This window comes from Sander vitreus, chromosome 20 (assembly GCF_031162955.1).
Source record: "Sander vitreus isolate 19-12246 chromosome 20, sanVit1, whole genome shotgun sequence".
NCBI lineage: Eukaryota > Metazoa > Chordata > Actinopteri > Perciformes > Percidae > Sander > Sander vitreus.
In genome coordinates, this window is record NC_135874.1 from 23,694,366 (window position 1) to 23,706,027 (window position 11,662).

General features: G+C 41.4%; 1 protein-coding gene across 1 annotated transcript; it reads left to right on the top strand.

The window, feature by feature from the left end:
• The first annotated feature begins 332 nt into the window (after window positions 1-332).
• fosl2 (FOS like 2, AP-1 transcription factor subunit) lies at window positions 333-8,963 on the top strand. Its single transcript, XM_078276829.1, has 4 exons — window positions 333-1,054; window positions 3,706-3,960; window positions 4,389-4,496; window positions 6,089-8,963. The coding sequence occupies exons 1-4, from the start codon at window positions 926-928 to the stop codon at window positions 6,665-6,667; spliced, it is 1,071 nt and encodes a 356-aa protein (XP_078132955.1). The 5' UTR covers window positions 333-925; the 3' UTR covers window positions 6,668-8,963.
• Window positions 8,964-11,662: the final 2,699 nt, after the last annotated feature.

An 11,662-nucleotide genomic window follows, 5' to 3' on the forward strand; every position in this document is an offset into this window, starting at 1 on the left:
CTTTACCAAGGAAACCCACACGCGCTCTCTGACGCAACTGTCCATTTTAGGAAACATGCGTCAATGGACCGAAGCAAGTCAGACAAACAGTGAACTCCACAGCAGCCACTGACGCTCGTATCAAAGAATCAATCCCTCCAGATATATTTTAGCTACTTTTATTGTATCCCTGCTTATCTGTTATGTGTCCAGTGTCCGCTGGGCGAAGGGTAGACACAGCGGATCTTTTCCACTTCACGGCCTTATCCAGACACGACCCCTCCCTGGATACAGTCGCAACGCCCAGGCTGTGACGTGAGCTCCTTCGTTGGTGTTGAAAAGCCGTTGCAGTTCTTCATAGTGCCATTGAAGTGAGTCATCTCTAGGAAGTGTAGCGAAAAGGAAAAGAAAAAAAGTTCGAACTGTTCCGTGAACAGCAGAGAGCGCCGATAGAGTGTGTAGTAGGCAAGGCGACGGAAAATATTCAGAAGATTAGCCAGGCAATAGGCTTGAAAGCGAATGTTAACCTGCGTGAGTCACTCTGTATCTACAGGTTCACTTGTCTCAACTGGATTTGACTGCTGAGGTTGCGCTACTGACTTTAGGTTGAAGTTTGCGCACCTGAGAGGATCTACAATAGTGTAGTATAGGTCTACCTGCGGCTCAAGAATAATTAAAGCACAATAAGAAATAGCCTTTGCAAGCAGGAAGCACACAAAAACATATTTATTCTACCTGGCAATATCTGTAAGATGTTTTAGGTTAGTTTAGAGGAGCGTATTTGCACTTAGTCTGTGCCAACTCTTCTCTGGATATCCCAAATTAACAACGTCTCGAGTCAGAGGAGGATTTTTTTCTGTTGGTGCCTTTTTGCTGCGAGGATTAAAAAAAAAAGGGGGGTTCAGACCTCAAAAAGTCTACTGAAATCTTCCCTGTTTCCTGGACCATGTACCAGGACTACTCCGGGAACTACGACACCTCGTCCCGCGGCAGCAGCACCTCTCCGGCCCAGCCAGAGTCCTTCACAAGCGGCAGCAGCACGATCGGAAGTCCGATCTCTACCTCAAGCTACCAGGTAACACAAGGGAACACCGGGCTTCCGCGACATTGCCTATAAGTAATAGCTTTAATTCGATGTCAAGTGTGCAACACCTGAATACAGTTTGTATGTCACATAGATTCCTTTTTTTTGTCACTGTACCGCGCTTCCACCCGTTAATAGATTTTAAAATACATTCTCCAGGTCGCTTGAGAAAAAAAAACGGTTGAACCCGATGACACAGATTGCATCGGTGACTCAACAGATTTAAGAGTCTCTCTATCTAGTCACAAGTATTTTGGACTCATTCCATTTGAATTATGTGCTAAGATATACAGTGTAAACACCATCGGAGGATGTAGACTACTTTTGATCAAATATCAAAGTTGCGCACTGGCTGGTGCGCATATTAAATGGAAAATAGGCTACGTGGTAATTTTGCACATACATAAAAAAAAAAAAAAAAAATGTTTTTTTTTTCTTCTTCAGTTGTTCCTCATAGTAAAACAAAACTTCTCATCGTACAGATTGGCAGGAGATAGGGGACACTTTGAATTTAATTTGAATTTGCCTGTGATTTCCAGATGTCAATTTCTACCTCTTTCTACTACCTCTCTCTATAGCGGTCTCATCGCTCCTATCCGTGCATAAAACTGTATTATTTGTGGGTTCCTTGTGTATGTAGCACCCCAGTAGATACTGCATTTTGCGCGTATTAGGACGGCATTCCCTTTAGAACACATACATGCCATAGACACTGAGTTATTTACCCATTGCGCTACACTGAGTAGCGATAAAGCGTATAATGCAACAGGCGTACTGCTTGGGCATTAACACAAGGGCTATATATGCCATGGCCGTCAGTTAAGGAATTTTAAAGTTCACAAAAGACGTGCTGTTGCGAAATGTGTTTTTAAGTTCAGTCAAAGTTGGTATTTTGTGGCAGACATTTCGCTATGAGAAATGACATAATCATGGATCAGATTGTAGTCTGATTTTCTTTTGATGGTCTCGCACTGCACATGGCAGATTCCTTCCAGCGAGAAGCGCGCACTGACCCAAAATGAAAACCCTGCATTCTGAGAGACTGATTAAAAAGGCCAATCCCTGTAATCCATCTTCTTGATTTCATCAGAGGTTATGATTTCATTCCTTCTCAGTGAGATATGCCCTGTAGATGTGCCAGTGGTACGTCATGAGGACGCCGTGCCTATATATTCGCAAATAATAGGATATAAATCCGGGAAGAGGCATGTTGTTTACTCGAGAGCCAAGTCTTGCGTATAGTGCACTTCTGTGGAAAAGCTTCGTCAGGCTCACGCAACATTACGGTAAACGACTTCTGGCCCGTATGTATCATTGCTTCTGTTCCCTGTAATCACACACACTGGCTGTTTCCCATTACAGCGGGCAGGAACATTACCTCTTTGTTAGGTTTTTTGAGGCATATCAAAACAAGGATTTTCTATTCTGTTTTTATTAGACCAACATTCTTATCAGACCAGAAGTTCAGTTAAACTTTGGCTTTTCTGTATTAAGTTTAATACCTTTACTGAATAATGTGTTCTTATAAATTTCTTCTTTTTTATGGGAATTGTAATGCTCTTATTTTGAAGCCCATTTCGCCAATAGAAATCCGCTCACATAATTCTGGTCAACTGTCTGGCTTGTTACAACTGGCTGTTTCCCCCCTTACTGGAACTGACTGCGTTCCTCATGTGCTTAACAAATCCCATACACAATGACTCACCAGATAAACAAAGTTCCAATAGATTGCCGGGATATCCGACGGAAAGTCGGGAATAACGGGAATATGTGGACGTGCGTAATTTACGCACAGAGGCAGGCAGCCCGTTTGTGGAGTCTAAAGACATAAAGTAATAGTGATCTTACACAGGTTCTCATACGGGTGATGATTATGACAGTCAGTTCACACATACATGTAGATTCTAGATAGTTCTACATTTAAAATCGTATAGGAGGACTTGATCCATAATTGGAGGGGTTAGTGCCAAAGGTTGAGTAGCTTGAAGTCATACTCTTTCTTTAGATCGGAAACGTAGTAGGCTATAGTATAGTATCCTTTTGTTGAAGTAATGGTTGATTCCATCATTTAAATAATTCAATTGTTGTCACATCAGATTTCAAAAGAAAAAATCCTTCTGGAACAGTTCCTCTTCTGGATAATAGAAGAAGGTCTACGCCACCATATGACCCATTTAATTATGTATCTATCCAGTCAAAAGTAATATGTATATTTACCCTCCTGCCAGTCCATGTGTAACATTCCCCCAGTGCAGTGTTTTGTCTCATGGTTATTGTAGTTAAGTGAGAAGCACTGGACACCTTGGGCTTTCCCACATGATTCACAGCATGTGTCACTGTTCCACTCCAGGGGTTACATACACAGTGTTTTGTGTGGATTGAATCATTACTATACGCTTGTAATGTGAAAATTGTGTGAATTTGATAATGGTGGGTGGTGGTGTGTGTTTCTGCGATTGCAGCGAAATGAGGCAGGGCTAATGGATAGAAACTAAGATGCTTATAGGATGAAGTTGCATACATTGACCCATACCAGTATGCTCCTCTACAAGTAGATGCCACCCCACTTTTCTGGAAATATTTCTTAAAATGTGATCATGCATCTCCTCTTGTCATAGCTCTCTCATTCCTTCTCTTTCCAGAAGTATAGGGTTGACATGCCCGGCTCCAACAGTGCCTTCATCCCCACCATCAATGCAATCACGACCAGCCAAGACCTACAGTGGATGGTGCAGCCCACTGTCATCACCTCCATGTCCAACCCTTACTCACGTTCCCATCCGTACGGCCATCACCTGCCCAACGGTTCTGGGATGTTGGGGCACAACACGCTGGCTCGGCCCGGGGTCATTCGCTCCATCGGGGACGCAAGGGGCCGGCGCAAGAGAGATGAACAGGTGAGGGAAATGTGATGACAATGTGAGGGTAACAGAGAGACTGCAACAAAAAAATGTTTTTTTTTTTTTTATAAAGCTAGATTTTGCTTCAGAAGGTCTTATACAAAGCAATTTGAATGTGTGTTCGTTCTGAAAAAAAAGCAAAACACCTTAATATGTTCATTAGAAATGATTAAATAAACATGTTTGAAAAAGCAAATTCAGTTTATTTTCTTAGGCTAGTAAATTATACATGGTTGCATCATTATTCTCCTCACAGCCAGCCAGTAGTACTTAGCTCTTGTTTATACTCTTGCTCTTCGCTTCATATTGATTGTGTGTGTGTGTGTGTGTGTGTGTGTGTGTGTGTGTGTGTGTGTGTGTGTGTGTGGGTGTGCCTGTCAAACAGCATGTTTTACCTGCCGTGTTCCTTCTTTACTTGCTCTTAGCTCACCCCAGAGGAAGAGGAGAAAAGGAGGGTGAGGCGTGAGAGAAATAAGTTAGCTGCCGCCAAATGCCGCAACCGCAGGCGAGAGCTCACCGACATGCTGCAAGGGGTGAGTTGAAACCTGAAAACTGGAGCCACAAGATCAAAATCTGTTAATGGGTTCCACTTTATTCACACAAAGCAACCCCAAATTAGTTTAAGTGTTGGAACATCTTGTTCCTCTTATGTGGCCACCACCTCTAGCTAATAAACAACCATGCTTACTGTTTGGGGGAAACATTTGCCATGCTTATAGGTGATGCAAAAATAATAAAATGGCAAAAAGAAAGCAACAAAAGAAATGATTTTCACACAGAGAATACATGCACGGGGAAAAAAGTCACATTTGTTCAGAAGTCTGGCAGGAGTCCAGATTTTTGATGAGTGATTGAACTCCACACCTAAATTTACAACCTTGTGTTACTGGTTTGACAATCGCTGTGTCTCTGAGTGCAAGGTCTGCGTGAAGAGATGACAGGCGATGAAAAGCTTTTTGTCTCGGGCAGCTGTAGACAGAGGTAGGGCTGTCTCAGAGCCCTGCCTGGCAGACAGTAACAGCATCTAAATGGACTAATTAGCTGAATTACAGTGAGGTTGAGCTTGTCAGCCCTTTAAAAAAAAAAAAAAACAGGAATGGAATTTGCTGTAGGCAGCTGTCTCCGTGAATGAAGGACACTTTGTAAAAGGGGCCAATTGCTTGTCTCACAAACCCACATAGAGACATGCTGCGTTCACACACACACACACACACACACACACACACACACACACACACACACACACACACACACACACACATATGCAGACACACACCCACCACAGCCATTGCTTCTGGGGGAAAAAAAAAACAAAAACGCCTTTCCGTCTTTACACAGTTGATTTTAAAAATTCCAAATAAGGAAGTGTCGCTTTCCAGAGAACAGAATCAGCATTTACAGTCTTTGATAAACTGATATAATTTATTTAAGTGTCTCGCTGGGCAACTCCCCTGGCTCCTTGTGGACAACTTCCTCATACCTTTTGCCCATGAGTCAAAGTTCTCAGGCAGCATATCCGCTTATCTTTATCTGCCTGAAGTTGAGAACTGATGGGTGGCTTTTAAGTAATCTTTGTCTTTTATGTGACACATTATGACACACTTTTGATAAAGATCTTATATCTCCAAGACACAAACAATGCACATCATTATTGGAAAGTCAAATTCAAGCAGAAGGCCTCGAGATTACAAGTTGTAAGTCTAAATGGCTCATGACGAATTATTGCTTGTGCTACATGCTGTGGTGAGTAAAACTGTAGCAAACTAACAGTGCCCTCCATTGGCGCTTTGGAGGAATATCATACAGTCTGACTACCGGATTGTTGCAGAAACTTGAAATTATGCCATTACAACATCACATTTTTTGCAGCAATGTTCTCAATTTCTTGGCATTTTGTCAGTGAATATTCATGAAAAGGCTGTTGCAGTATAAGTTCAAACTATCCTGCTTAGGGTCTAAGGGTTCTGATGCTCACCATGAACTATAACGTTGCTGGTTCACGTCTGGCTGTTGCATGTTGTTCCCCATCTCTCTGTCCCCTATTTCTAAAAAAAAACTTAAATAGAAATGAACCTGCTGGTACTTTAGCTTAAGTGCTCAACCATATGTCCTGTTCTCTTACCAGGAGACTGAAAAGCTGGAGGAGGAGAAAGCAGACTTGCAGAAGGAGATCGAGAGCCTGCAAAAGGAGAAAGACAAGCTGGAATTCATGCTGGTTGCCCACAATCCTGTGTGCAAGCTCCCCATCGACGAGCGCCACCAGTCATCAGGGCACCAGCAGCACCAGCAGCACCACCAGCAGCAGCAGCAGCAGCAGTGCGCCCCTCTCTCCCTGACCATACGCTCCAACATGGGCACCCGGGCTCAGATGAACCACGTGGTAGTGAAGCAAGAGCCGGAGGACAACGAGGATGTGGGCAAGCCCCAGCGCTCCGTCATCAAGCCCATCTGCCTGGGTGGTGGCATTGTCAGTGGGGGGATGTACTGCACAGATGGAGACAGCCTGAACACACCGGTGGTGGGGGCGTCCACCCCGGCCGCCACGCCCAACGCGCCAAGCCTCATATTCACCTACCCGAGCATGCTGGAGCCCGAGAGCCCCTCGCCCTCATCCGAGTCCTGTTCCAAGGCTCACCGGCGCAGCAGCAGCAGCGGGGACCAGTCCTCAGACTCCCTCAACTCGCCCACCCTCCTGGCCCTCTGAGCGAGGGATCTGCTCGGTACAGCTGAGAAACAAACACTGTGGCTGACGGCAAGCATGAGGATCAACTGCGCAGCCCCCATCCAGTGTCTTTGAAAGACCCTAAGAGCACATTCAAAAGTCCAGACCAAGCTGACCATGTGAGCCGTTTCCCCCTCCGCAGGGAGACCCACAAGGGCTACGCCGCGTTTTTCTTCTTGTTCTGCTTCAGTGTAAAAAAAAATAATTATCTGTAAGAGTGTGTGTGCACAAGTCCTAAAAAGTGTCATCCCTTCACCATTTCAACTCCCGCTTAAACTCCCGCGTCAACTTGTTTACTGGGAAGACAATTCAGAAGAAAAACATGCCAAAATCTGGCAGTTGTGAGTTGATGTGACTACAACTAGAGTGTGTGTTCTTAATATATTTTTTTGAAAATCTTTAAAAAGCCATGTGGCCGACACTTGCACTCCGCCAAGACGAATCAATAAATCGAGGTCAGCTTTCTGCTGGATTTTCTGAGGAGAGAAAGAGACTATGAGCAAAGACTTCCTCTCATCTTTTTTTTCCATTTAGATTTGTCCTTTCCTAACTTGGACCTTGATTCAGGAATCGCTAATAAGAGTGTGTACACATTTCTGATGCTATTTCCATCTCTTTCATTGCATTCATGGCCTGTGCTGATTACATTTTACAGTCTTTTGTTGAGACATTGTCCTCTCCTTAATCTGCCTGTAGAAAAGCAAAATGGTCATCCACATAGTGACCAAAGCACTGCTCAGTGTTGCAAAGGATACGAGCCAACTTTCAATCTATGACTAGTTCCTCAATACTCTATACCTTCTATTTTGCCATAGTGGCTTGACTTTACAGTGGTATTGATGTGCTTTTCCTCAGTGATTCTGTACCTGAACTTACAACCTGTTTATGACAAAGTGTATGTGATTTACATTGATGTCAGGGATATTTCTCATGTGTAGTGGAACCCCATCGTGAAGAGCGTTGCACGACTGCAGGCTGTTGTATAGTCTAGTGTTGCAGAGGCGGTAGAATATGTGGAGGGATGATAAACTTCATCGCTTTTTTATCGTGTCACATCAAAAAAGGTTTATGTTTTCGCTCAGGCGACATAAAAGTTTGAACAAACCCCTCCTCCACTGGATTCTGACCTCCTTTGTGCATTTCTTACATTCTCTAAATAAAGGTCTTACCTTTTTCAACACTGCAGGTCAGGTTTCAAAAAGCCAAAACGGTTTGTTTGACACATGCAATCCTGTAATTCGTCCGTCTTTGTCTAAAATGAGGGATTTTGCTCAAATTTGAAAAAAGCCACTGTGGTCTAGACTGTCGCCAGCTGCCAATGATGTCAACCCTGTTTATACTGTGTTTGTAAATCTGTCACTTTTAGTAACGAAATGATGTTTAAATTTAAGTCAGATGTGCTGATTTACGGGTGTATAAACATATGCCAACATCGAGGTACTCTTTAGAAACTTAGTGGAAGCTGTGCTGGCTTTAAATGAGGGCCAGACAGTTCACTTTTTGACAATAAGGAAGGGATAAGAAGACTCTTTTTTTTTTTTTTTACAGCTGGCCTGAGATGAAAGAGGGGGCACCTTGAGAAGATGTAATATTTCTAAAGTTCTATGAAGCACTTCTTTTTAACTATTTTTACATGTGTGTATCTTAAAGGGATAAGGGTTTTCAATACTGTGCACTGAGAAGGACAACAGCGATATTTGGGACTTTTTTAGTTTACTTCAAACATTCCTAATGAAAATAATGTCAGGGGTCAAAGGGGGTGTCATCTTTGCTCAAACCCTTTTTGTTATCAGGGGAATAAAAGTTGTGGTTGGAAGACTTTTGATGTGCTGGATGCAGAAAACGGACTTTGCAATTCAATACAAGCTGCTGCTACTTTGGAAAGAACATGTCGGCTATTTATCTTTTAATGATGTTGGGTTTAACATTACTGGCTGTGATAACGTGTGGATGCAACGGGACATCTTTAATCCTGTCTGACAACACAAAGAGGTGAAATGATAACCAAAAACATTATTGTGGGCGAGTCTGATATGTCTGTATGTTGAAATATTCTGAAGCCCCTCGACACACATAGGAAAGCCATTGACTGTAGATCTTCTTCTGTACATGTCATCTACTGTCTGTCGCCTGTTTTCAACTATTACTTCTTTTCCAAATGCTTTAACTGTTTAAAATGAATCAAAATTAATAAAAAAAACAGCAATATGTAAATAATATAGCAGTGTTTGTTAATTTAAATGAATAATAATAAAAAATAATAATTTTCAACCTACAATTGTCCTTTTTCTTTCATGGGAATGCACTTACAGTAATTCAGTCTACTGTTCAAAATAGCACCATCCTGTTTTTCTTATTTTGGAATGATCCGAACAATTGATAGACAGACACTGTTTTTGACTTACTTGATGAAATTGAAAGACAAAAAAGAGCTAAGACAAAACAACAACTATTATTTCAGAATTCAAGAACCAAACTGCTTCTTTGGAACCTCTCGAAGCAATGACAGAACATGGTAAATGTTTGTCTACTACCAGGATTATTTATATGTTCCGTATAGGCTTCATGTTCAATCATTCAACTATCTGAAAGGTGTAATAGGTTTATCTGTGTTTTAAGCCCCCAACGTCTCCTTCCAGGCAACGGATTAAGCAATGGTTATGGTTAGGTGCCTTGAAGTCAACGGTCGCAACACTGCCTGGAAGGAGACGTTGGGGGCTTAAAACACCATTGAGCGTGTAATAGACAGTGTCTACATAGCCTACACCCAACACACATTATATATATATATTAGGGCTGTCAAAATAACGCGTTAATTTCGATTAATTAATCTGAGAACAAATAACGCGTTAAAAAAGAATAACGCAGATTAATCCATTCCATATTGACGTTTGACCCGGAGCCATTCTAGCCACCATTGGACTGTAAAATGAAGGAGGGAGACGAGAATGTTCTGCCTGGATTATTAATTGGAACATTTACTTGTAAAAATCTTCTTCCTGCCAACCCTGGCTACCGAAATCTGGTGCCACTGATATGTCTGCGCTTCTCTCTGATGCTCTGAAACACAAACACCGCTGCACATGACGCTAGTTAACGTTAGCCTACCGCTAGCTAGTAGCTGGATTAAACACGGTTACAATGCTGACAGCTAACGCTAAACGGTGTAAAGTGTGACTGTGTTTTACTGTAGAGGATTCAACACCGGGATGTAACAATCTGCAGCTGCCGTCGGAGAAACAACACAGACGGTGCGTTCAATGAAACTGGTAAACTACAGCCTCGTGGTGCATTTGAAGTTATTGTAAATGTCCATTTCCCATCTGATGGTTCAACAGCAATTTACTACTGAAATTAGTTATTGTTATACATTATTATTAAATCATTTCATTTTGACCATATGGCTTTAGCAATAAACAAGCCGTTCTTTAATGCCACCAACTGTTGTTTAGTACCCTATTTTTTTCTTTTCTTTTTTTACTTTCTTTAAAAGTGTATATATATAAAATATTTTTTTTATTTTTAGGAAAGTGCCCATTGCCCATGGTTGGATTTCAGCTATTGATGTGTGAAGGCCATCCAGCAAAAGTCACTTTTTGCTGGGTGTGGGCTACTGAGTAGAGCTACACTGTGGTGTTTTAAGAAGTGATTTAAAAAGATGATTTATTAATTTACAGCAAGACAGGAGCTAAACAAGTTGAAGGAGAAAAAGAAGTTTGGGTGCATAGTTCACAGTAATGAAGTAGAGGTGTCTGTTATTTGACCCTCATTAATATAAATGGTCTTTTTTTATGATGGTTCATCAAGGCAGGATTTATTGAGTCATATTCGGCTGCATCATTTTTAACAAAGTGTACTTAATACACTGGCAACTGGGTGTATATTCATTGTTTTAAATTATAGTCACATGGTATTTTATCCAGTTAAATGCAGTATTTTTAACAATTTTTTTTTCTTCTATTGTTGCTTTTGAATGGGATGGTGTTTAAAATCATGAGTGTTTGCTGCCTTCAAGTGGTCAAAGAAGAGAACTACAACAGTAGGTTTTAAAGCGATCATATTACGCTCATCTTCAGGTTCATAATTGTATTTAGAGGTTGTACCTGAATAGGTTTACTGGGTTTCCTTTTTAAAAAACACAATATTTTTGTTGTACTGCACAATGCTGCAGTTCTTTTTTTCATCTTGTGTGTTGAGCTCTCTGTTTTAGCTACAGAGTGAGGCATCTCACTTCTGTTCCAGCTTTGTTGGGAGTCGCACATGCGCAGTAGCTAGGTAAGGACTACTAGCCAGTCAGAAGCAGAGTTTGAGGGCTAGCAGCTAGGTGAGCATTATAATGTGTTACAAAGTGACGCACGTTTGTCTCTGAAGTAAAGGCTGGACTACAATAGAGCTGTTTGGAGCAGTTTGTGAACAGTGTTTTCTGTTGGAGATGGTAAGTCCCTTTGGGCTTTTTCACTTTGTAAACCTATAACGTGCACAAAAAAGATATATAACACATAAAGGAAAGGGGAAAAGTCAAAAAGCATAATATGAGCACTTTAAGTGGAAATTATATTCATGGTGGTTCTTATGTTCAGCGGTGTCAATAGTAGTAATATCCATGTTAGCAGTAATGTTAATGTATTTCCATTTAATGTCGTGTATGATTGTTTTATTCTGAAAGGCGTCACGGTTCGTTTTAGTATGCTGTCGTTTCTTTAAGTGGACAGCTGTTTAACATACAGGAAACAAAAAAAACTACAACCAGTTGAATTTAAAGTAGCAGAAAAAACTAGAAAATGCATTTCCTGCACAAAATGTGTGTGAATGCTGAAAAGCTAAGTTGCTAAAGCTCAACTGGATTGGTGGCTTCAATTCGTAAGAAAAAGGTGAAGTAGTGAAAAGAGTTGGGAAAGTGGGAATGCTTTTAATTAGTATGAATTTCATTGAAAAGTTGAATGACACCACTAATGTAAAACATATATGAAATATATA